Genomic DNA, 20,878 nt, shown 5'->3' on the forward strand with positions numbered 1-20,878 from the left:
TTTCCCCCCCCCCCCCCCCCCCCCGGCTTAATAAAACAATTCCTCATCCTTCAAGACTGAGGTCAAAGGCATTTTCTTTCTTTCCCCCACTCAGCTGAACACCTGGCTTATAATTCTGGTATTTCCTCACAGTTAGCAAACAGTGGACAGTTTACACGGCTCACTCCCTCATCTATAAATTCCAGAGTCTGTGTCTTTTTTCCTTAGCAATCCCATGAAACCTGAGACAGCTTTATTCACAGTAGGTGCTTAGTGTATCTTTGAATAATTCTCATAACTCTATTTTCTTTTTTATTTTTTTGAGTCGGGGTTTCACTCTGTCACCCAGGTTGGAGTACAGTGGCACGATCATGGCTCACCGCAGCCTCAATTTTCTGGGCTCAGGTACTCTTCCCGCTTCAGTCTCCCAAGTAGCTGACACTACAAGTGTGCACCACCACACATGTCTCATCTTTTGATTTTTTTTTTTTGTACAGACGAGGTCTCATGATGTTGCCCAGGCTGGTCTTGAACTCCCAGGCTCAAGCAATCCTCCTGCCTTAGCCTTGCAAAGTGCTGGGATTATAGGTGAGCCATCAGACGTGCCTTCGTAACTCCATTTTCTATTAGTTCTCTGAAAGTTCTCTTACGATCTTTATTTTTTTCTTCTATCAAGCCCCAAATGAGAAAACAATAGCAAGAACAACACTTCCACAGAGTCTGCCATCCATGTGAATCTTTTCAATATAAATGGCCAATTCAATTGAGTGCTACAGAGCCTATCTCTCATTTTCTTTCTTTCCTTATTATTTAAACAAATTATTTTATTTCAATAGCTTTAGGGGTACAAGTGGCTCTTGGTTACATGGGTGAGTTGTACAGTGGGCTCTTAGTATACCGGCCACCTGAATAGTGTACACTGTACCTGACAGGTAATTTCTCATCCCTCACCCCTCCACCTTGAGTCTCCAGGGTCCACCATACCCCTCTGTATGCCTTTGTGGACCAACAGCTTAGTTTCCACTTTTCTTTCTTTTTGGAGTCAGAGTCTCACTCTGTGGCCGAGGCCAGAATGCAGTTGCATGATCACAGCTCACCACATCCTCAACCTCCTGGGCTCAGGCAATCCTTCTGCCTCAGCCTCCTGTGTAGCTGGGACTACAGGCACATACCACCACACCTGGCTTATTTTTCTGATTATTCTGTAGAGACAAGGTCTATGTTACCCAGGCTGATCTCGAACTCCTGGGCTCAAGCAATCCTTCCAACTCAACTTCCCAAACTGCTGGGATTATAGGCATGAGTTACTGCGCCTGAACAGAAAGTGCTTCCTTTCTTTATTTTGAAGCTGAATGTCTATTCCTTTTTTTTTTTTTTTTTGAGTAGAATTCTCACTCTGTTGCCCAGGCTGGAGTATAGTGGCGTGCTGCTCACAGCCACCGTGCAGTCTTAACCTGCTGGGCTCAGACAATCCTTCTGTCTCAGCCTTTCAAGTAGCTGGAACCACAGGTGCACACCACCATGCCCAGCTAATTTTTTGATTTATTGTAGAGATGAGTTCTCATCAAGTTGCCCAGACTGGTCTCAAACCCCTAGGCTCAGGCTCTTGCCTCCGCCTCCCAAAGTGCTGGGATTACAGGTGTGAGCCACTGTGCCTGGCCAGAATGTCTATTCCTATCAGGATGCCTCACTAGGTTTCAGCTGACTTCCGTTTGTGTGTTGTCGGACTGTCTACTGACAGTCTTACCTTAGCTGGAATCTTCGCCACGTGGTTTTCTAGGATCAGCCTCTTCAGGTGCAAAATCCAGAGGCGTTTGTCTTGCTGGGACTTGGCCTGCCAAGAGTGATTGGGACAGTCAGAGAACCACCTGTCCATCACTCCCATGATCCTCTGCTAAGATGGGGAATGGCATCGTGAGCCAGAAAGCTTGGAGAGGCCACCTGGCATGTGGTACTCATCACCCACACATGGGCCCTGGGGTGGAGGAGAGGGCAGCGCTCTACCTGGACTGTATGTTGCAGCTTGGGGTTCTTGTAGTGGAAGACGCTGAAGCTGAGCGGCTCCTTCGGAATCACTTCCACCAGCATGAGGTTGCCACACTGGAGAAGGAAGAGTACACAGGGTGAGGCATGTGTGGGGGACAAGGGAGAGGCCACCTGCGTTCTTGCCCGTGGTCGGTGGCACGCACACCTACCAGAATGTGAGCTTTGTACGTGAACGTGTCATCTCTCTTCTTTGTGATGAGAAGCAGCTTGTCGAAGAGGAAGAGGGTTCGCTCATTCTTGGCCCGCTGGATGCGGAAGGTTCCCTCCAGCACCAGTTCCCCGTAGCTGGTCAGGTCTGGCCCCTTCCAGTTAGTGAGCAAACTCTGGATCTCCTGGGAAAGCGAAGGAGCCAGGCATTATGCAGGAGGCAGGAAGTGGAGTGTCAATGGCCAGGGCCCATCTGTTGAGGCTCAAGGTCCACCACAGGGGCTAGGTGGGATCTGATGGTGTTTAATGATCAGGGACATAAATCTGTGTTTTGGGGTGGTGCCCCTTAAGGGTTAACAGAAATTAATTTAAAAAAAAAATTTAATTTTAGTCTGGGCATGGTGGCTCATGCCTATAATCCCAGCACTTGGGGAGGCCGAGGTGAGAGGATGGCCTGAGCCCAGGGGTTGCAGACCAGCCTGGGCAACTTGGTAAGACCTCATCTCTACAGTAAATAAAAAAATTAGCTGGGCATGGTGGCATGTGGCTGTAGTTCCAACTACTTGGAAGACTGAGGCAGACGGATCACCTGAGCCCAGCAGGTTGAGGCTGTGGTGGCCGTGAGCGTGCCACTGTACTCCAGCCTGGGTGACAGAGTGAGACTACAACTAAAAAAAATTTTTTTTTTAATTTTAATTTTTGTAGAGGCAGGGTCTTGCTATGTTGCCCAGGTTGGTTTTGAACTCTTGGGTGGTTTTTTTTTGTTTTTTGTTTTTGAGTTGGCATCTCACTCTATTGCCCAGGCTGGAGTGCAATGGCATGATCATGTCTACTGCAGGCTTGATCTCTTGGGTTCAGGCTGCCTGGCACGTGGCAGCTTTAATCTCAGCTTTAATCTTGTGAGTAACTGGGACTACAGGTATGTGCCACCATGCCTGGCTAATTTTTTGATTTATTATAGAGATGAGGTCTTGTTATGTTGCTTAGGCTGGTGTTGAACTCCTGAGTTCAAGCAATCCTCTTGCCTTGGCCTCCCAAAGTGCTGGGATCACAGGTGTGAGCCACTGTGCCCGGCCATGTTTTATTTTTAATAGTGCAACTTTTGAGGTGCCCAGGACACACTGGCCCAGCATCTGTCAAAAGTTCCTAAGGATCTAGGGGTCAAAAGGTTGGTGCTAGACAGGACGTTAGCAAATGTTTCCTCTGACAGTCTTTAAAAGATGAGGAAACTAAAACGACATACTGAAGAGTCATATACCAAATGAAACTGCAAAGGAGCTAGTTTCAGCCTTTGTTCCCCTTACTCTGAGTCTCCTGCCTATGACCACAGACACACCATCCTATGATTTTGCAGAGACTAGTGAGAGAGAAATGAAGGCCTAAAAAGCCTTTACACAGTTTAGGGAAAGATGATTTCAACAAGAATTATTAATCTGTAATTTCTGTAATCAATATCAGGCCTTAGGAGACTCATTTTTTTTTTTTTTTTTTTTTTAAGTCAGAGTCTCATTCTGTCACCCAGGCTGGAATGCAGTAGCACACTCACAGCCATTGCAACCTCGACCTGCTGGGCTCAGGCAATCCTCCCACTTCAGCCTTCCAGGTAGCTGGAACTACAGGCACATGCCACCACACCTGGCTAATTTTTTGATTTATTGTAGAGAAGAGGTCTCACTAAGTTGCCTAGGCTGGTCTGAAACCAGCGGCCTCAGACAATCCTCTCATGTTGGCCTCCCAAAGTGCTGGGATTCATATTTTTAACTTGGGTCATAGAAGAGTCTATGAGCAAACCATTAACTTAAAAGTTACAGGTAACTTTTTCTTAAGTAGATATACTAAACAGGCATGTCCAACCTACGGCTCATAAGTCATATGTAGCCCGGGACAGCAAGTAATGTGGCCCCACAAAATCTTTTAACATCATGTGTTTTTTAGTGTTTATTTTCTGCATGATCCCATGAGTAGCATCATTTTTTGAAGTTCACAATCAGGCCTTACTCATGACATCACGTTTTGGCAGTACATATAATGTGGGCAGCTGTTTTCAATTATGAAGCACACGAAGAACAAAATTTGAACAAACATTTCTGACAAATACCTTGAGAACTCACTATGAATTGTGAACACTTCCATTGAACCAAACATGGATAGGTTAGTTTTATAAAAACAAAGTCAAATTTCCCACTAATTTTATATTCCCATTTTTCTAAACCTTATAATAAAAAAGTTAAAAAATAAAAGAAGTCTTATTATGTACATACTCTAACTATATTAAATATATATATTTTGAGTTGGAGTCTCACTTTATTGCCCAGGCTGGAGTGCAGTGGCATACTCACTGCCACCGCAGCCTTGACCTGCTGGACCCAGGCAATCCTTCCATCTCAGCTGTCCATGTTGATGGAAACACAGCTGTGAGTCACCACTCCTGGGTAACTTTCTGATTTATTATAGAGATGAGGTCTTGCCAAGTTGTCCAGGCTGGGCTTGAACTCCCAAGCTCAGGCAATCCTCTTGCCTCTGCCTCCTAATGTGCTGGGATTACAGGCATGAGCCACCATGCCCAGTAGCCTGAATATTTGATTTGGAAAACGGTAACAAGTCTGCACCTGCAACTCTGCCGGAAACCACCGCCTCGTGGGCTCACCTGTAACCGGACTGCGTGCTCATGTTTCCGCTTCATGTCATTGATGTGCCAGGCCACCCGCTGCATTGTGTCGATAGCATCAAGCACCACATCGTAGCCTTCTGTGTCCTTATCAAGGTGATTTTCTATTTCCTTTAAAAAAAAAATTACTGGTCATTGTCCATTTTTTCTCATACAGTCAATGAAACAAATGGCACCTCTATGGTTAGTCCCTTTTATATATATATATATATATATATATTTTGCTTGTTTATTTACACAACACCATCATTTCTTAAGATTCTGAGGCCAGAAATACCTGCAACAAAATGGTAAGATAGGAATGAAAACAGGAACAGGAAAACAAAAGTAGAATTCTAAGACAAAGTAGAGAACATAAAACATACATGTAGCCCATTAAGTTTTATAGCGATATTATAGCTATTATAATAGACACGAGATTTGATCTTATAGCTGTAGAGTTCTGAGGTCCCTGGTGGCCAGTGTAACACAACATAATTGGTTCTTTTTCTTTTTTCTGAGACAGAGTCTCACTGTCATTCACTGACATGGCCGCCACAAGCCTCGACCTGCGGGGTTCAGGTGATCTTTCCGCCTCAGCCTTCCAAGTAGCTGGAACTATAGGTGCCCACCACAGTGCTCTGCTAATTTTTTGACTTGTTATAGAGATGAGTCTTGCCAAGTTGCCCAGGCTGGTCTTGAACTCCTGGGCTCAGGCAATCCTCTTGCCTCTGCCTCCCAAAGTGCTAGGATTACAGGCGTGAGCTACTGTGCCCAGTTGTTCTAATACTTCCAAGCACATCTGTCCATAGACTCCTCGGGAATCTGAGGGCAGAGACCATCGACCACTGTATACAGTTCCTTTAATTCTTTTTTGAGTCAGAGTCTCACCCTGTCACTCAGGCTGGAGTACAGTGGCATGCTCACGGCTATTACAGCCTCAACTTGCTGGGCTCAGGCGATCCTTCTGCCTAAGCTGCCCAAATAGCTGGAACTATAGGCATGCACCACCAAGCCCAGCTAATTTTTTGATTCATTGTAGAGACAAGGTCTCGCCAGTTTGCCCAGGCTGGTCTCGAATCCTTGGTCTTAGGCAATCCTCTCGCCTCTGCCTCCCAAAGTGCTGGGATGACAGGCGTTAGCCACCGTGCCTGGTCTTTGTTTCTTTATCTTCTCTACTGTGCCTAGCAGAGAAGTGGGTATTCAATAAATGCTTATTAAATGAACCATATGTCCTTAAAAATAACAGTAACAGTAATCTTATATTAGTATCTAAAACAGCAAGAAAATATTATAGTCAATTAGAATACTTCTATAATATTTACCATGAATATAATCAGTAAGCTAAAGGGTGAAGGTTGAATCTTTCGGTATAAGTTATTCATTTCATTATTTTATAGTACTGCTTTGTAACTCTTTGTTTACTTTTATTGAGAACTCAGATTTTTCATCTAGCTAGAAACTGGAGAGGAACTGACATTTCCTTTCCATGCTCTGACTTAGCTGCTAACAAGTCCTGTGAGGTCAGGTGTGGTGGCTCACACCTGTCATCCCAGTACTTTGGGAGGCCAAGGCAGGAGAATCACTTGAGCTCAGGAGTTTGAGACCAGTCTGGGCAACATAGAGAGATCTTGTCTCTACAAAAACCAGAAAAAATTAGGTGGGTGTGTGGTGCGTGCCTTTAATCTCAGTTTCTTGGGAGGCTGAGGCAAGAGGATTGTTTGAGCCCATGAGGTTGAGGCTGTGGTGAGCTTTGATCATGCCACTGGACTCCAGCCTGGACGATAAGTGAGATCCTGACTCCAAAAGAAAAATAAATAAATAAAATAAAAGTCCTATGAAGCCATACCACGAAACAAACGACTCCCATGTAAGTTCAAGGTCAATGGCATATTTAAAAAAATAATTTCTCCATTTAGCCTGAGAAGAATTCTGTTAATCAGTAAACAGACTGGGAAGAAACAGAGGATACTCCCGTGGGGATTTTCATGGATGGCTACACAACTTTAGATGATATGAATGACATGACCCTCTAACCAACTAGAAAAGCAAAGACTTCAAAGGCAACAGGAAGTGAGTTGTGGATTAATCCAACCACTGCTCTTCCATTTCTTCTTCATTGCCAGCTTTTTTTTTTTTTTAAAGCTGGAGTCTCACTCTGTTGTCCAGGCTGGAGTGGGTGGCACACTCACGGCCACTGCAACCTCGACCTGCTGGGCTCGGGCGATCCTTCCACCTCAGTCTTCCAAGTAGTTGGAATTATAAGCGTGCATCACCATGCCCAGCTAAGTTTTTGATTGTAGACATGAGGTCTCTCCAAATTGCCCAGGCGGGTCTTGCAACCCCAGGCTCAGGCAGTCCACTTGCCTCCACCCCCGAAGTTCTAGGATTACAGGCATGAGCTAGCTCTTAATATAGAAGATAAGGGCTGTTTCTCCTTCTAGTTAACTTTTTGTAAGGATCTTGACTTGTTACCTCACATGCTTAACTGGAAATTTAGACTTTTCTTTTGGTTAACAACCATCTTACTGTTCACAATGGAGAGTATTGGGACACACTAGTATTGGATGTCAGAATAACAGAGTTCAGCATGGGACAGATATTGTTTAAAAACTATCCGAACATTGACTTAGCAAATTAATCCCACTAAAAAGAAGAGGTCATTAGAGTCAGTTTAAAAATTAAATAATATCCCCGATGTAGCTTCATAGGATATAAGATTCTCCAATGATGAGCCACCCAGGCAAACACACAGCTAAGATGTTTCTAGTCAAGCTGGACTGCCAAAGTGCTTAACGTTTGAAGAGTTGTGTGAACTGAGCAAACTTGGAATGATTATCCAAGTTAGTAAACTGGAATCATTTAAAAAGAGACTACAGGCATGTTGACACAGAGAGGAGTCCTGGAATTACAATTCCTCTAAAAAGGGGTTTTTTAAATGTAGTATGAAAATAATAAAATAAAAACAACCAATTATCTTTATTGAGTGCCTGTGAGCTACAGTGAATGTGGGTAATTTACAGGACCTGGACCCAAGTGGTCTCTCCCATTGCCCTAATCAGTAAGCTAAAGGGTGAAGGTTGAATCTTTAACCACTCTGTTGCCCCATCCTTCTCCTGTTGAAAGGTAAGCAAGTCTTACTTACAGAGTAAAAATTACCTTCAATAAAACTTTTTTTCAATTTTTATCAGCTTCCTGAGAGCATCAGAAATGAGGATTTGAATTAGAAATGAGAATTTGATGGTCAGGCCATGTTTTCTTAAGCTTTGGCCCCCTCCCCTCCCTTGGGGAAGTGAACCCCCACCTCTAGTTTACCTTCTAAATAAACTATATTTTCTAATCCAAAAAAAAAGAAAGAATGAGAATTTGAGCTGGGTGTGGTGGCTTATGCCTGTAATCCCACCATTTTGGGAGGTGGAGGCAGGAGGATTGTGTGAGTCCAGTGGTTCAAGACCAGTCTGGGCAACTTGGTGAGATCTCGTCTCTACAATAAATAGAATAAGTTAGCTGGGTGTGGTGGCGCACGACTCTGGTTCCAGCTACTTGGAAGGCTGAGGCAGAAGGATCATCTGAGCCCAGAAGGTTGAGGCTGTGGTGGCTATGAGTGTGCCACTGCACTCCAGCCTGGGTGCCAGAGTGAGACTCTGACTCAAAAGAAAAAAAAAAGGAATGAGAATTTGAGAGCTATGGCTATCTTTGTTTCTCCTTTTTAGTTTTGAGTTGGAGCCTTGCTCTGTCACCCAGTCTGGAGTACAGTAGCATGATCACAGCTCACTGTAGACTCGACCTCCTGCCTCAGCCTCCCGAGTAGCTGGGACTATAGGCGTGTGCCACCACGCTCAGCTAATTTTTTTATTTCTTGTAGAGATGATGTCTCACCATGTTGCCCAGGCTGGTCTTGAACTCCTGGGCTCAAGCGATCCTCTGCCTCAGCCTCTCAAAGTGCTGGGATTACTGGCATGAACCACCACACCCGGCTGACCATCTTTGTTCTTAAAGCCACCTCGAACTTAGTAAAAGTAGAGGAAAATTACATAAAGAGGAGATATCTTGGAGTGATGCTAAGTGCATTCAGAGATCACTCATCACACTGCCTAACTGCCTCTTTTATTCCAGTTCCTCTCTGCTCTCATACAAAAACCAATCTCTGACACACAGCATTCTCGCCCCACTGCCTACTGATTTGGGGCTCATGGAAATGCAATAAAACATTAAAAAAAAATCTGACTTTCATTTGGACCACAGCTCCCTACCCGAAACTGTCATTGCCCAGGGCGAGACCCTCCTAAGCCTGATCAGAATCAGAGCTGAGATTCCTCTCTTGATTTGGCTGTTTTTGTTGAAGCTGCAGGCCTAGAATAGAAAGATCCCTTAATTCCTCAAAGCAGATTAGTCAGTTGTGAAATATGAGTGTGGAAAACATTTCCATATGGCCACAGCTTTTTCTGGTATTTTCCCCCAAACTTAATATATACACATGAAATCCCCATCTCTAGAAGGTGCTCAAGCCAGGCAGAAACTTACATGCAGAAGGAGATGGTACTTGAGAATCCGCTGAACTGGTTTCAGAAGATAGGACCCCAGAGGCAGCGAGTGTTGTAGGGTCTCCTGACGCTCCCTGAAGAATTTGGCCAGCACTTTGTTCCTCATGCACTCGGTCAGCACGGCCACGGATCTGCAGGAAGGGCAAAAGCTTTTATTTACATTGTGATGCTTTTTATATGACCATCCGAGTTTTAAATGCTAACACATAAGTGTAAATACCCTAAAACTGGTAGGGGAGTCACAGAGCTACAGCCAGACTAGAACTCCTTTCAGCAAATTAGACAAAGGTGAATTAGAAAAAGATGGGTGGGGCTTGGTGGATCATGCCTACTGAAATCCCAGAACTCTGGGAGGTTGAGGCAGGTGGATTGCTCGAGGCTGAGCATTCAGTCTGGGCCATATAGCAAGAGCCCATCTCTACAAAGAAAAAAAAACAGATTCCCATCTTTCAGCCTAGGCAGCATAGTGAGACCTCGTCTGTACAAAAAAATCAAAAAATTAGCCAGAAATGGTGGTGCTCACCTATAGTCCTAGATACTTGGGAGGCTGAGGTGAAAGGATTGCCTGAGTCCAGGAAATTGAGGCTGTGGTGAGCCGTGATTGTGTCACAGCACGACACAGCCTAGTGCCAGGACATATGGCTTGGTAAAACAGATGTGAGAGGGATTTAACTCCCAATTGCCTTCCATCTGGGTATCTTTGTGCATTGCTCACCCTGAATGACTGTATTCCATTTCCACAGGTTAGATTGTAAGTAGTAGGTACCTTCATACTGTACTAAGAAAAAGGAGTTCTTTTTGTCAGCAGATCCAGATCTCTGCCAGGATGTTTGTCACCTTCTCTGTTGGTCACTTTTATATGATGCACAAACTGCATAATGTCACATGGTGTCCCTCCTTAGAGACCTCTTCCCTGGTTAATTTCCCCTTGAGAATCTTTGAACAGATTCTCCTGTCCACTTTCAAGTGGTTCTCCTCTCCTCTCTTTTTTCCCCCCCCTAAACAGAGTCAGGATCTCATTCTGTTGCCCAGGCTGGAGTGCAGTGGTATAATTATAGCTCACCGCAGCCTCAACCTCCTGGGCTCAGGGGATCCTTGTGCCTCAGCCTCCCAAGTAGCTATAGGCATACGCCACCATGTCTGGCTAACTTTCTGATTTGTTTGTAGAGATGAGGTCTCGCTATGTTGCTCAGGCTGCTCTTGAATTCCCGTAATCCTCCCGGCTCAGCCTCCAAGAGTGCTGGGATTATAGGTATGAGCCACTGCACCCGGCTCAGTTCTCCTTACTCTGAATCCAGTTCTGGAAAAACTACATAGCCTACAGAGTGTGCCTTGGTGCAGGGTATTTGTAAAGCAGACTAGAATTCCTTTTCCAGTCCAGCTCACTCAGAGGTAATGAGTACAGCCCCAAAATGTCTTAAGGGAATGACTGAAGCAATGCTTGTATCTTATACATAAATGTGAGAGTGGGCTTGTGTGGTCACACACACGCAAATTAAAATCTTATGGTCTCAGAACGTAGAAACCATTAAGTGGAAACACTTCAGCCCTTTTCTCCCCAAGTCAGTAATATGTTTTCAGGATTAATTGAGAAAATCAGATAGAGCCAAACAACAAAATGAGAGTCTGTGGAAGGAAGTTAAATGGAAGTCTCATAACTAAGCCAGTAGGGTCCCTTTTGTGCACATCGGCTATCAGAGAGATCTGGTCAAACTGACTCCTTTCTTTTTTTTTTTTTTTTTTTTAATGAGGCAGGGTCTCACTCTGTCGCTCAGGCTGGAGTACAGTGGTACCATCAAGGCTCACCACAGCCTCGACCTCCTGGGCTCAGGTGATCCTTCCACCTCAGCTTCCCGAGTAGCTGGGACTTCAGGCACATGCCACCACACTTGGCTAATTTTTTTTTTATAGAGACAAGACTTTGCTATGTTGCCCAGGCTGGTCTGGAACTCCTGGGCTCAAGCAATCTCCCACTTTGGCCTCCCAATGTGCTGGGATTACAGGTGTGAGCCACTGTGTCCAGCTATTTCTCCCTTGAGTGGAGATTTCAAAACTCTCCATCATGTAACCTGGGAACTTCTCTAAGGTTGTTTAGAGTCAGGATGGGCTGTGCTATAGCTCTCTGGTCATCTGAAGGCTTGAGCTCTTGCTCAAAAATAAGAACCTGTAACAAATTGAGAGTACACTGAGTTCTAGGTTCCCAGAAGTCTTGGGCATGGGCAGGCATCTGAGGACAATGACCTGACCGGGTTTGCACCCCTCCCTAGGGGAAAGAAGCTGAGAGAGTGAGGTGAGGGGGCCCTTGTACCTCTCACAGAAAAATCACTGGGGCCTGACTGGTATGAAGAAAGTAGACACCTGTTAAGGTGTGCTGGTGACATTTAATATCACCAGCCTGGATCCATGGGGGAAGAAAAATTGTCAGATGGGCCGAAACACCTGGCACGCTTGACTTGTTACGACAGGGAGAGGACCTCGGGCCTCAGAGAGCAAACTAATTGGAGACAAGAGACAAGAGAAAGCATTTCTCCATGAATATGAAAGCCACACAATTCAGCAAGAGCCAGACACGCCTTCTTCCCTGAGAACACCTTTCCAGCACCTCTCCTGCTAAGATGTTTCTTCAAAATGGGACTCAAAATTTAAAACAATAAAAATAAAAACACTTTCTCCAGAAATTTATTTTTAACTGTCCTCATTGAGACTTATTATTCCTTACTGAAAGAATCTTTAGCTTCTATTGCACATTACTGGCCGGGCACAGTGGCTCATGCCTGTAATCCTAGCACTTTGGGAGGTCAAGGTCAAAGGACTGCTTGAGCCCAGGAGTTCAAGAACAGCCTGGGCAACATAGAGAGACCTCATCTATTAAAAAAATAGAAAGATAAAAAATTACACCTTACTGAGTTTGTCCCATACTGATTTATATTTATTTGATTTTTTCCTAAGATGCTGTTTCCCTATTGCATTTAGTTGACTTTGACCCTCCAAAAAAAAGTGCTTGAAGGCAAGGCATATGGATTCCTGTTTCCTGCTAGTATGCACCAAGTTTGGGACAGTGCTCCATGAACAACAGGCTCTTACAAATGTTCTTGAACAAATAATTTTGCTTTCCCTGACTCTGAAGCAGCCTAGCGTATAAAAAGGCTGCCTTTATTTTACACTTTTCCTTCTTGGTAAGTCAGAAAATCTTCTGGGTTTGCAATTTGGACAGTTTATATTGAGAAATTACTTCTTCAAATGATATGTTTATAATGAAATCTACACAGACAATATCTGCCAAAGAAGCCCCTCTATCACTTCAGCTTCTGATAACCAGGTCCAGACCTTTGTTGATTCTTCAGAATTTGAATGTTTTCTTCCTTCCCTCAGAAGTTTTGTGAAGTTCAGAGCCGATTCTGTGATTTCTCTGAATTAGTGTGTGGTACAAACTGGGTTTTGGTTTATGGGCCACGGGATTTAGTTGGGGCATCCTGCAATTTCCTGACATCTTCAGCATTGTGGTGGAAACAAATACTTTAGGAGAGAGTTGTTTAAGCGAAACTATAACTATGGTTGGGTCTACAGATATGCTCCAATATGCGTGTGGGTTTTTGTTATTTGCTTTTTTCTTTCTTTTTTTTTAAGGGAAATCTGGAAAAAGCATGGCTTCCTCCAGTGGAAAGTATTTGACATTGCTAAGTCTGAGCCTTGGGCTTCTGGGTCTTTGCATTCACACTGGCTTTCTGGGACCAAGGGAGGTGTGTGTGTGTGTGTGTGTGTGTGTGTGTGTGTGTGTGTGTGTGTGTGTGTGTGTGTGTGTGTGTGTGTGTATTTTGGGGGGTATTCATTCTTCCTTCGCACAGCGACATTCGGGGATCAGTCTGCTGGCTTCTCTTCTAGGTGGATCCTAGGGACATGTTTCTACTGAGGCTCACTACAAAGGGGTCAAGTCTCTCCAGCTTGCCTCTTCCTAGCTGGTCCCTAAGATAACTCAAGTCCTGCTACTCAGGTAGAAAAAAAAGGAAAATAAAGAGGCATGAGTGGGATCATGAAGCTTCAGAAACTTTTTTTTTTTGAGTTGGAGTCTTATTCTGTTGCACAGGTTGGAGTGTAGTGGCATGATCACAGGTCACCGCAGCCTTTACCTGCTGGGCTCAGGAGATCCTTCTGTCTCAGTCTCATGAGTAGTGGGAATTACAGGGGCGTGCCACCATGCCCAGCTAGTTTTTTCATTTATTGTAGAGATGAGGTGTTGCCAAGTTGCCCAGGCTGGTCTCAAACCCCTGGGCTCAGGCAATCCTCCTGCCTCAGCCTCCCAAAGTGCTGGGAATGAGCCACTGTACCCTACAGAAACTTATACTCATAGTTGCATGAGTTCTTAGGTTGGAGAAATCTTGGCTCAAATCTTAGCTGGGCCATTTGTCAGCGATGTGCCCCTTGTGACATCACTTTACCTATCAGAGCCTCAGTTACTTCATCCGTCAAATGGGAAAGGGGCAGCGGCCACAGTGAACTAGCACTCGTGGAGAACCTACTAGAGGTCAGGCATGGGGATGGGTGTTCGGCTTGTCTTTAATCCTTCAAGATCGCTGGATTGCTGTGAAAGTTAAATTCTACATTTTTGCAATGACATCACTTAACACAATGCTTAGGAATTCATAAGTGTCCAATGCACATCTTTTCGAGAAAAAAAAAATTTCTTACAGCTGTGGTCCATTGCCTTCGGTCCAATTCTCTTACTGAAACAGTCAATACCTAGCCCGGGGGGGCTTCTTTTTTTTTTTTTGAGTTGGAGTCTCACTCTGTTGCCCAGGCTAGAGTGCAGTGGCACACTCACGGCCATCCCAGTGTTGACCTGCTGGCCTCCAGTGATCCTTCCGCCTCAGCCTTCCAAGTAGCATGCACTACCACGCCCGACTAATTTTTTGATTTATTGTAGAGACGAAGTCTCCCAAGTTGCCCAGGTTGGTCTTGAACCCATGGGCTCAGGCAATTTACTCGCCTCAGCCTCCCAAAGTGCTGGGATTACAGGCTGAGCCACCGAGCCCAGCCCAGGGGGGTTTCTCACAGTATCCTCCCGCCTGCTGCCTAATGTAAGCAAGACTGAGTTAACAACACAGGTGAAGCAATTTTATGATTCTCACTGTGATGTCTTTTCTCTGAACTTCATGAAACTTACATGTTTCATAAAACTCATACAGCAAAAATAGAATATACCTTCTCCCCAGCTAGATTATATAAATTCATAAGCCATGCTTCCCAAATCCTCGAAAACATGGCACATACAGAAAATGGTTAGCAAACAAGGCTTACAGCCAGATGCAACATGCTCACTTAAGTTTTTGTTTGGTACTAGCTACTCACTTTTCTGGTCTTTTCCAGTCTTTCATAATTTTTCCCTATACTGGCTCTGCTGGGAGCCCCAAAGCCCAAAGGGATCAATATCTGGGTACCCCCTAGTCTTTTCTTAGCATAATTATATACATAATTTTTTTTTAAGAGACAGGGTCTTGCTATGTTGCCCAGGCTGATTTCGAATTTTGTGACTCCAGCAATCTTCCTGACTCAGTCTCCCAAAGTACCAGGATGATGGACATGAGCTACCCTGCCCGGCTAATTCTCAGCATGCTTGGAATTCCTCCCATAGTATCCAGCACAGGGCCAGGTCTATATAACTGCTACGCCCGCGTACATTGGACCGACAACCTTGAAACAATAGGAAACCGAACAAAAGTACTCCCTGCTCATTCCTGAGCCATACCTCGGATAGTTAGTGCAATACTGGGTATAAATGTGGAACTCTTCACTCTGCGAGGAAACAAAAGAGATTTTTATCGCCAAAGAGCACAGACAACAACATTCATTTGACAATAAAAAGTCATAGCATTCAGGCCTTTACATTTGCGGCTCTGATCACACAGGCAAATCTCTCAAGCCCCTGTGGTCATCAACTGAGCCCATTTTTCCACCTTGTTTTATGCCTAAAATCCATATGCATTTGAACTCATTTGAGTCCAATAAGCATTTATTGAGCAGCTGCTGTGTTATGGTGAATCTGAAAACAGGAAGAGGATGAAGATAAAGTTTCTGCCCCAACGTCTTAGTCCTCTGGTAGATATTCAGCACGGGGGAAAACTATAAGGAGATTCTTTATTTAATAATTCTATTGGTTGATTGACAGATTGAGACAGGGGTTTCACTCTGATACCCAGGCTGCAGTGCAGTGGTCATGGCTCACTGCAGCCCTGAACTCCTGGGCTCAAGCAATCCTCCTGCCTCAGCCTCCTCCTGAATAGCTGGGACTACAGATGTGCGCCGCCACGCCCAGCTAGTTTTTCAATCTTTTGTAGAGATGGGAGTCTTGCTTTGTTGCCCAAGCTGGTCTTGAACTCCTGGCCTCAAGTGATTCTTCTGCCTCAGCGTCTCAAAGTGCTGAGATTATAAGTGTGAGTGATCATGCCCAGCTATATGTAGATAATTTAAGTATCACATGGTAAGAACATGTTGGAGGTGTGTGAAGGAATGAGAAAGCTGCCGTACACCTTCCAGTCTTTACCTATGCAGATTGTCACTGGAGAGTCACCATGTAGGATCCTTTGAAATGGAATTCAGGCTTTATTCCTTCCAAGCCTGCTCCGTCTCCAGGTGCAGGTGTGTGTGTGTGTGTGTGTGTGTGTGTGTGTGTGTGTGTGTGTGTGTGTCTTGACCAGCTGAGCTCAGATGATCCTTCCACCTCAGCCTTCCAAGTAGCTGGAACCACAGGCACATGACATCTGGTCAATTTTATTTATTGTAGAGACGAGGTCTTGCTAAGTTGCCCAGGCAATTCACTGGCCACCGCTTCCCAAAGTGCTGGGGTTACAGGTGTGAGCCACTACGCCTGGCCAACACCCAGTATTTACCTGTTATGTAGCATTGACCACACGATAGTGACATTTTCTGTTTGTCTATCTCCCACACTAAGCTGTGAGCTCCTTCACATGAGGGGCCATCTTGTGTTCATTTGGCACAAAATATTTGTTGAACCACTGAACTACTCTCTCCTATTAAACTGAAAATTATTAGTGAGCAGGATTCAGGTCCACTGTAGGCATGAGCACAGTAGCAGTGCCTCAAATGCAATAAATGTTTGACTGGTTGGAATGGTGGCTCATATCTATAATCCCAGCACTTTGGGAGGCTGAACCAGGAGGAACCCTTAAGCCCAGCAGCTCGAGACCAGCCTGGGCAACATAACAAGACCCTGTCTCTATAATAAATAAATAGATAAACATAAATAAATAAATAAATATTTCATTAACAAATGTGGGGTTCTTGTCTTTTGCTATGATTATATTCCTATTTCCTAAAATCTTTTTAATTCCAAGGCTCTCTTAGTCTTTCTGATGCCTCATCATATGATCAGCTATTAAAAATAATAAATATGCTCATTAAAGGATAATTTCTGGAAAAGGCAGAATCATGACTTCTGTGCAAATATAAAATGAAAACTGTCAAGGATTTTATTTAACCTATTAATCAATGAGGAGAGCAGCAAGACATATTAACTAGACCAAAGTGGAAATAAAACTATCATACTGGGCGCAGTGGCTCACACCTGTATTCCCAGCACTTTGGGAGGCAAAGGCGACAGAATTGCCTGAGTCCAGGGGTTCGAGACCAGCCTGAGCAGCAACTTGGCGAGACCTCATCTCTACACTAAGTCAAAAATTCTGCCGGGCATGGTGATACATGCCTGTGGTTCTAGCTACTTGGAAGACTGAGGAGGAAGGATTACCTGAGTCCAGCAGGTCAAGACTGCGGTAGCAGTGAGCGTGCCACTGCACTCCAGCCTGGGTAATAGAGTGAGACCCTGTCTCAAAAAAAATTACCTCACTTAGGAATGCTGAAATGAATTTACAGATAATTACAAAACTGGCTTTTTCCTTGGGGATGAGTGAGGGGAAAAAAAAATCAACTGTCCTTTTGTGGGACAGAAATTATCTGCAGCTCAAGAATCATTTACATTACCATCAGGTATCTAAAATTTACTGCACTATAAAATGGTTCAATGATGATGAAACGAGACCCTGCTGATTGACATGATCTGGAAGGGTAACTGAAAGATCCCTTGCATCCTATTTGAGACACCCCCTCTCTCTTGTGGATTTCAGTCTCCCCCAATTCTTCCCTGCACTGCCAAGGGAAAGAGGTACGTAGACTGGTCAGGGCAGGGGCCGAAGCTTTTGATTGTAAGACTCAGTTAGAGTGACTAGTTCAAGGCCAGTGAATGACCAGTTCTTGCAAAACCTAAAATAAATTTACATTGTGAAAAACAGCCCTAGATCCTTTGGGTGGTCATTTCACATTCTGTTCCTTTTGACTTTTTACTTTCTTTTGCTTTTTAAACCACTTCATGCAGGATTCAAATGTGACTCCAAGATAGGACCTTATTTTATTTTTTTTAGTAACTTTAATTGTTATTATTATTTTTAATTCAAAAGGAATCTTTACTTAGAATTCTTCATCAACTGGAATTAAACTTTTTCTTTTTTTTTTTGAGTTGGAGTCTCACTCTGTCGCCCAGACTAGAGTACAGTGGCTGCTTCCGGCCACCGCAGCCTCGACCTGCTGGGCTCTGGCGATCCTTCCGCCTCAGACTTACAGGGACATGCTGCCATGCCTGGCTAACTTTTTGATTTATTGTAGAGACGGGGTCTTGCCAAGTTGCCCGGGCGGGCCTCGAACCTGTGGGCTCAGGCAATCCGCTTGCCTTGGCTTCCCAAAGCGCTGGGATTACAGGCTGAGCCACCGAGCCTGGCCAAACTTTTTTTTTGAGTCATAGTCTCCCTCTATCACCCAGGCTGGAGTACAGTGGCAGGATCACGGCTACTTCAGCCTCGACCTGCTGGGTTCAGGTGATCTTTCCATCTCACTCTCCCGAGCAGCTGGGACTACAGGTGCACACCACCATGTCTGGCTAATTTTTTGATTTATTGTAGAGATGAGGTCTCACCAAGTTGCCGTGGCTGGTCTCAAATCCATGGGTTCAGGCAATTCTCTTGCCTCGGCCTCCCAAAGTGTGGAGATTACAGGTATGAACCACCACACCCAGTGAGAGGATTAAATATTGTTTAAAATCACAGACCATTTCAAGCATACAGTATATAAAATAAAGATCATGGTATCATCAGTTCCCAAGTATCCAATGTTCAGCCTCAACAATCATTAACTCACTGTCTACTTGCTAACTGCTTCCCTGCTTCCCCATCACTCTGAAGAAAATTTCAGAAATTATATCATCTTACTTATATTTTAGCATGCACCTCTAAAATAAGAACTTTAAACAAGAAGCATCACCATCATACCATTATCGCACTTGAATAATTCTATTACATCAGGAAGGTTCACCAGTCACCACACATAGTTCCTTAATTTTCTTTTTTTAAAATAGTTTGCATGATTTGGAAATAAAATTCACACACGGCAACCACTTGGTATCTCCTTAGTCTCTTTTAATCCTTACGTTTTCCTCTGCCTCTTTTTTCTCTGCAAGCCAGTTGCTGAAGATACCAGATTGTCTATCCTGCACCGTCACAGTCACGGTCTTACTGACAACATCCCTATGGTTTCCTATACTGTGCCTGGTTCACTGTACTCCCTGTGGGTTAGGAGAGGCCTGATTGGGTTTAGGATCCATAATTTGAAACAAATGTATTACAGATTGCCTTCCACCAGGAGGCACACATACCTTGTTGTCTCTCTTTTGCAATGCTAACGATCATTGGTAGTTAGTGTCCATATTTATTAACTTATGAGGAATTGCAAAATGGTGATTTGTAAATTTATTTATTACTATTTCTTATTTATTTATTTAGAGTCAAGGTCTCACTCTGTTACCCAGGCTGGAATGCAGTGGCACATCATGGTTTACTGTAGCCTCAATATCCTGGGCTCAGGCAATCCATCTGCCTCAGCTTTCCAAGCACCTGGGACTACAGGTGCTCGCCACCATGCTTGGCTAATTTTTACTATTTTGTAGGCACCAGATCTCACTATTTTTGCCAGGCTGGTCTCGAAATCCTGGGCTCAAGTCATCCTTCCACTTTAGCCTCTCAACGTGCTGAGGTTACAGGTGAGCCACCACGCCTGGCCAATATTTCTATGATTCCTTTTTCATTTATGAGTCAGAATCTTTCCAGAAAAGGAATTTCCTTATATTAACTATTGGTTACTCTACAGTTTTTGGTTTGTATGAGAAAGGCAAGATAAACAGTTCATTCTTTCCTTTAATTTTCAAAATAATGCATTCATTCTCTAGCATCCTGCAAAGGTGATCCATTTATTTATTTATTTATTGAGTTGGAGTTTCACTCTGTCGCCCAGACTGGAGTGCAGTGGCACACTCCCGGCCACCACAGCCTCGACCTACTGGGCTCCAGCGATCCTTCTACCTCAGCTTTCCAAGTAGCTGGAACTACAGGGACATGCTACCACGCCCGGCTAATTTTTGATTTATTGTAGAGACGAGTTCTCACCAAGTTGTCTGGTTGGGTCTCGAACCCGGGGCTCAGGCAATCCATCCGCCTTGGCCTCCCAAAGTGCTGGGATTACAAACTAACCACCAAGTCCAGCTATTTAAAAAATATCACTGCGAATTCATAAACATAAGCACATGTAATGAGTTTCTATTGTTTTTAGTTATTTATCTTTTCTGATGTTCAAATTATTGCACTTTTGGCTACGAGGCACCTCTTCTTAAGCAGTGGCCTCTTTTTGAGCACTCATGACTTGACCTCTAGTTTTTGGTAGTTGGTCGTGTTTTCTGGCATGACAAGATCTTCCAGATCGTCTTGTGTATTTCCTACCCCATAAGAGGTCTCCCTGTGTTGCCCAGGCTGGTCTCAAACTCCTGAGATCAAGTAATCCTCCTACCTTGGCCTCCCAACGTGCTGGTATTACAGGCATCAGGTACTGCGCCTAGTCAGAATATGGTGTTTTTTAAAGGATAAAGTATGTTTTTCGTCCATACTAACCCTCACAATTCAGATTTAGTTTCTAGTTGGTTTTTTCTGAGTCAGAGTCTCACTCTGTCATTCAAGCTAGATGGCAGTGGCAGGCTCACAGCCACTGCAGCCTCAATCTGCTGGGCTCAGAAGATCCCTCTGCCTCAGCCTTCCAAGTAGCTGGAACCACAGGTGTGTGCCACCATGCCTGGCTAATATTTTTGATTTATTGTAGAGACGGAGTCTTGCCAAGTTGCCCAGGCTGGTCTCAAACCCCTGGACTCAGGTATTCCTCTTGCCTCTGCCTTCCAAAGTGCTGGGATGACAAGCGTGAGCCATCATGCCTGTTAGTTTTCAGTTTTTTAATTAGCTGCCATCATTTTTGCCTCTGTATCTTTCTCCTACTAATTCCAGTTCTCAGTGATGTTAGCATAAACACTTAGCTTTACTCCACAACACACTCAATAATTTCAGAATAATAACAGCAACACTGCCGGGCTCGGTGGCTCAGCCTGTTATCCCACGCCTTTGGGAGGCTGAGGTGAGTG

General features: G+C 44.3%; 1 protein-coding gene across 1 annotated transcript in view; it reads right to left on the bottom strand.

Annotated features, from left to right (window-relative positions):
• Nucleotides 1-20,878, bottom strand: part of PLEKHG1 (pleckstrin homology and RhoGEF domain containing G1) — a 151,509-nt gene that overhangs the window by 45,786 nt on the left and 84,845 nt on the right. The window contains exons 5-10 of the mRNA XM_008073281.2: nucleotides 15,107-15,153; nucleotides 9,344-9,494; nucleotides 4,820-4,951; nucleotides 2,175-2,357; nucleotides 1,984-2,079; nucleotides 1,727-1,813 (exon numbers count right to left, since the gene is read on the bottom strand). Of these exons, the coding sequence (XP_008071472.1) occupies nucleotides 1,727-1,813; nucleotides 1,984-2,079; nucleotides 2,175-2,357; nucleotides 4,820-4,951; nucleotides 9,344-9,494; nucleotides 15,107-15,153 (696 nt within the window). The remainder of the gene's footprint in view (nucleotides 1-1,726; nucleotides 1,814-1,983; nucleotides 2,080-2,174; nucleotides 2,358-4,819; nucleotides 4,952-9,343; nucleotides 9,495-15,106; nucleotides 15,154-20,878) is intronic.

Source organism: Carlito syrichta, unplaced genomic scaffold (assembly GCF_000164805.1).
Source record: "Carlito syrichta isolate Samal-C Ts95f unplaced genomic scaffold, Tarsius_syrichta-2.0.1 Scaffold315803, whole genome shotgun sequence".
Lineage (NCBI taxonomy): Eukaryota > Metazoa > Chordata > Mammalia > Primates > Tarsiidae > Carlito > Carlito syrichta.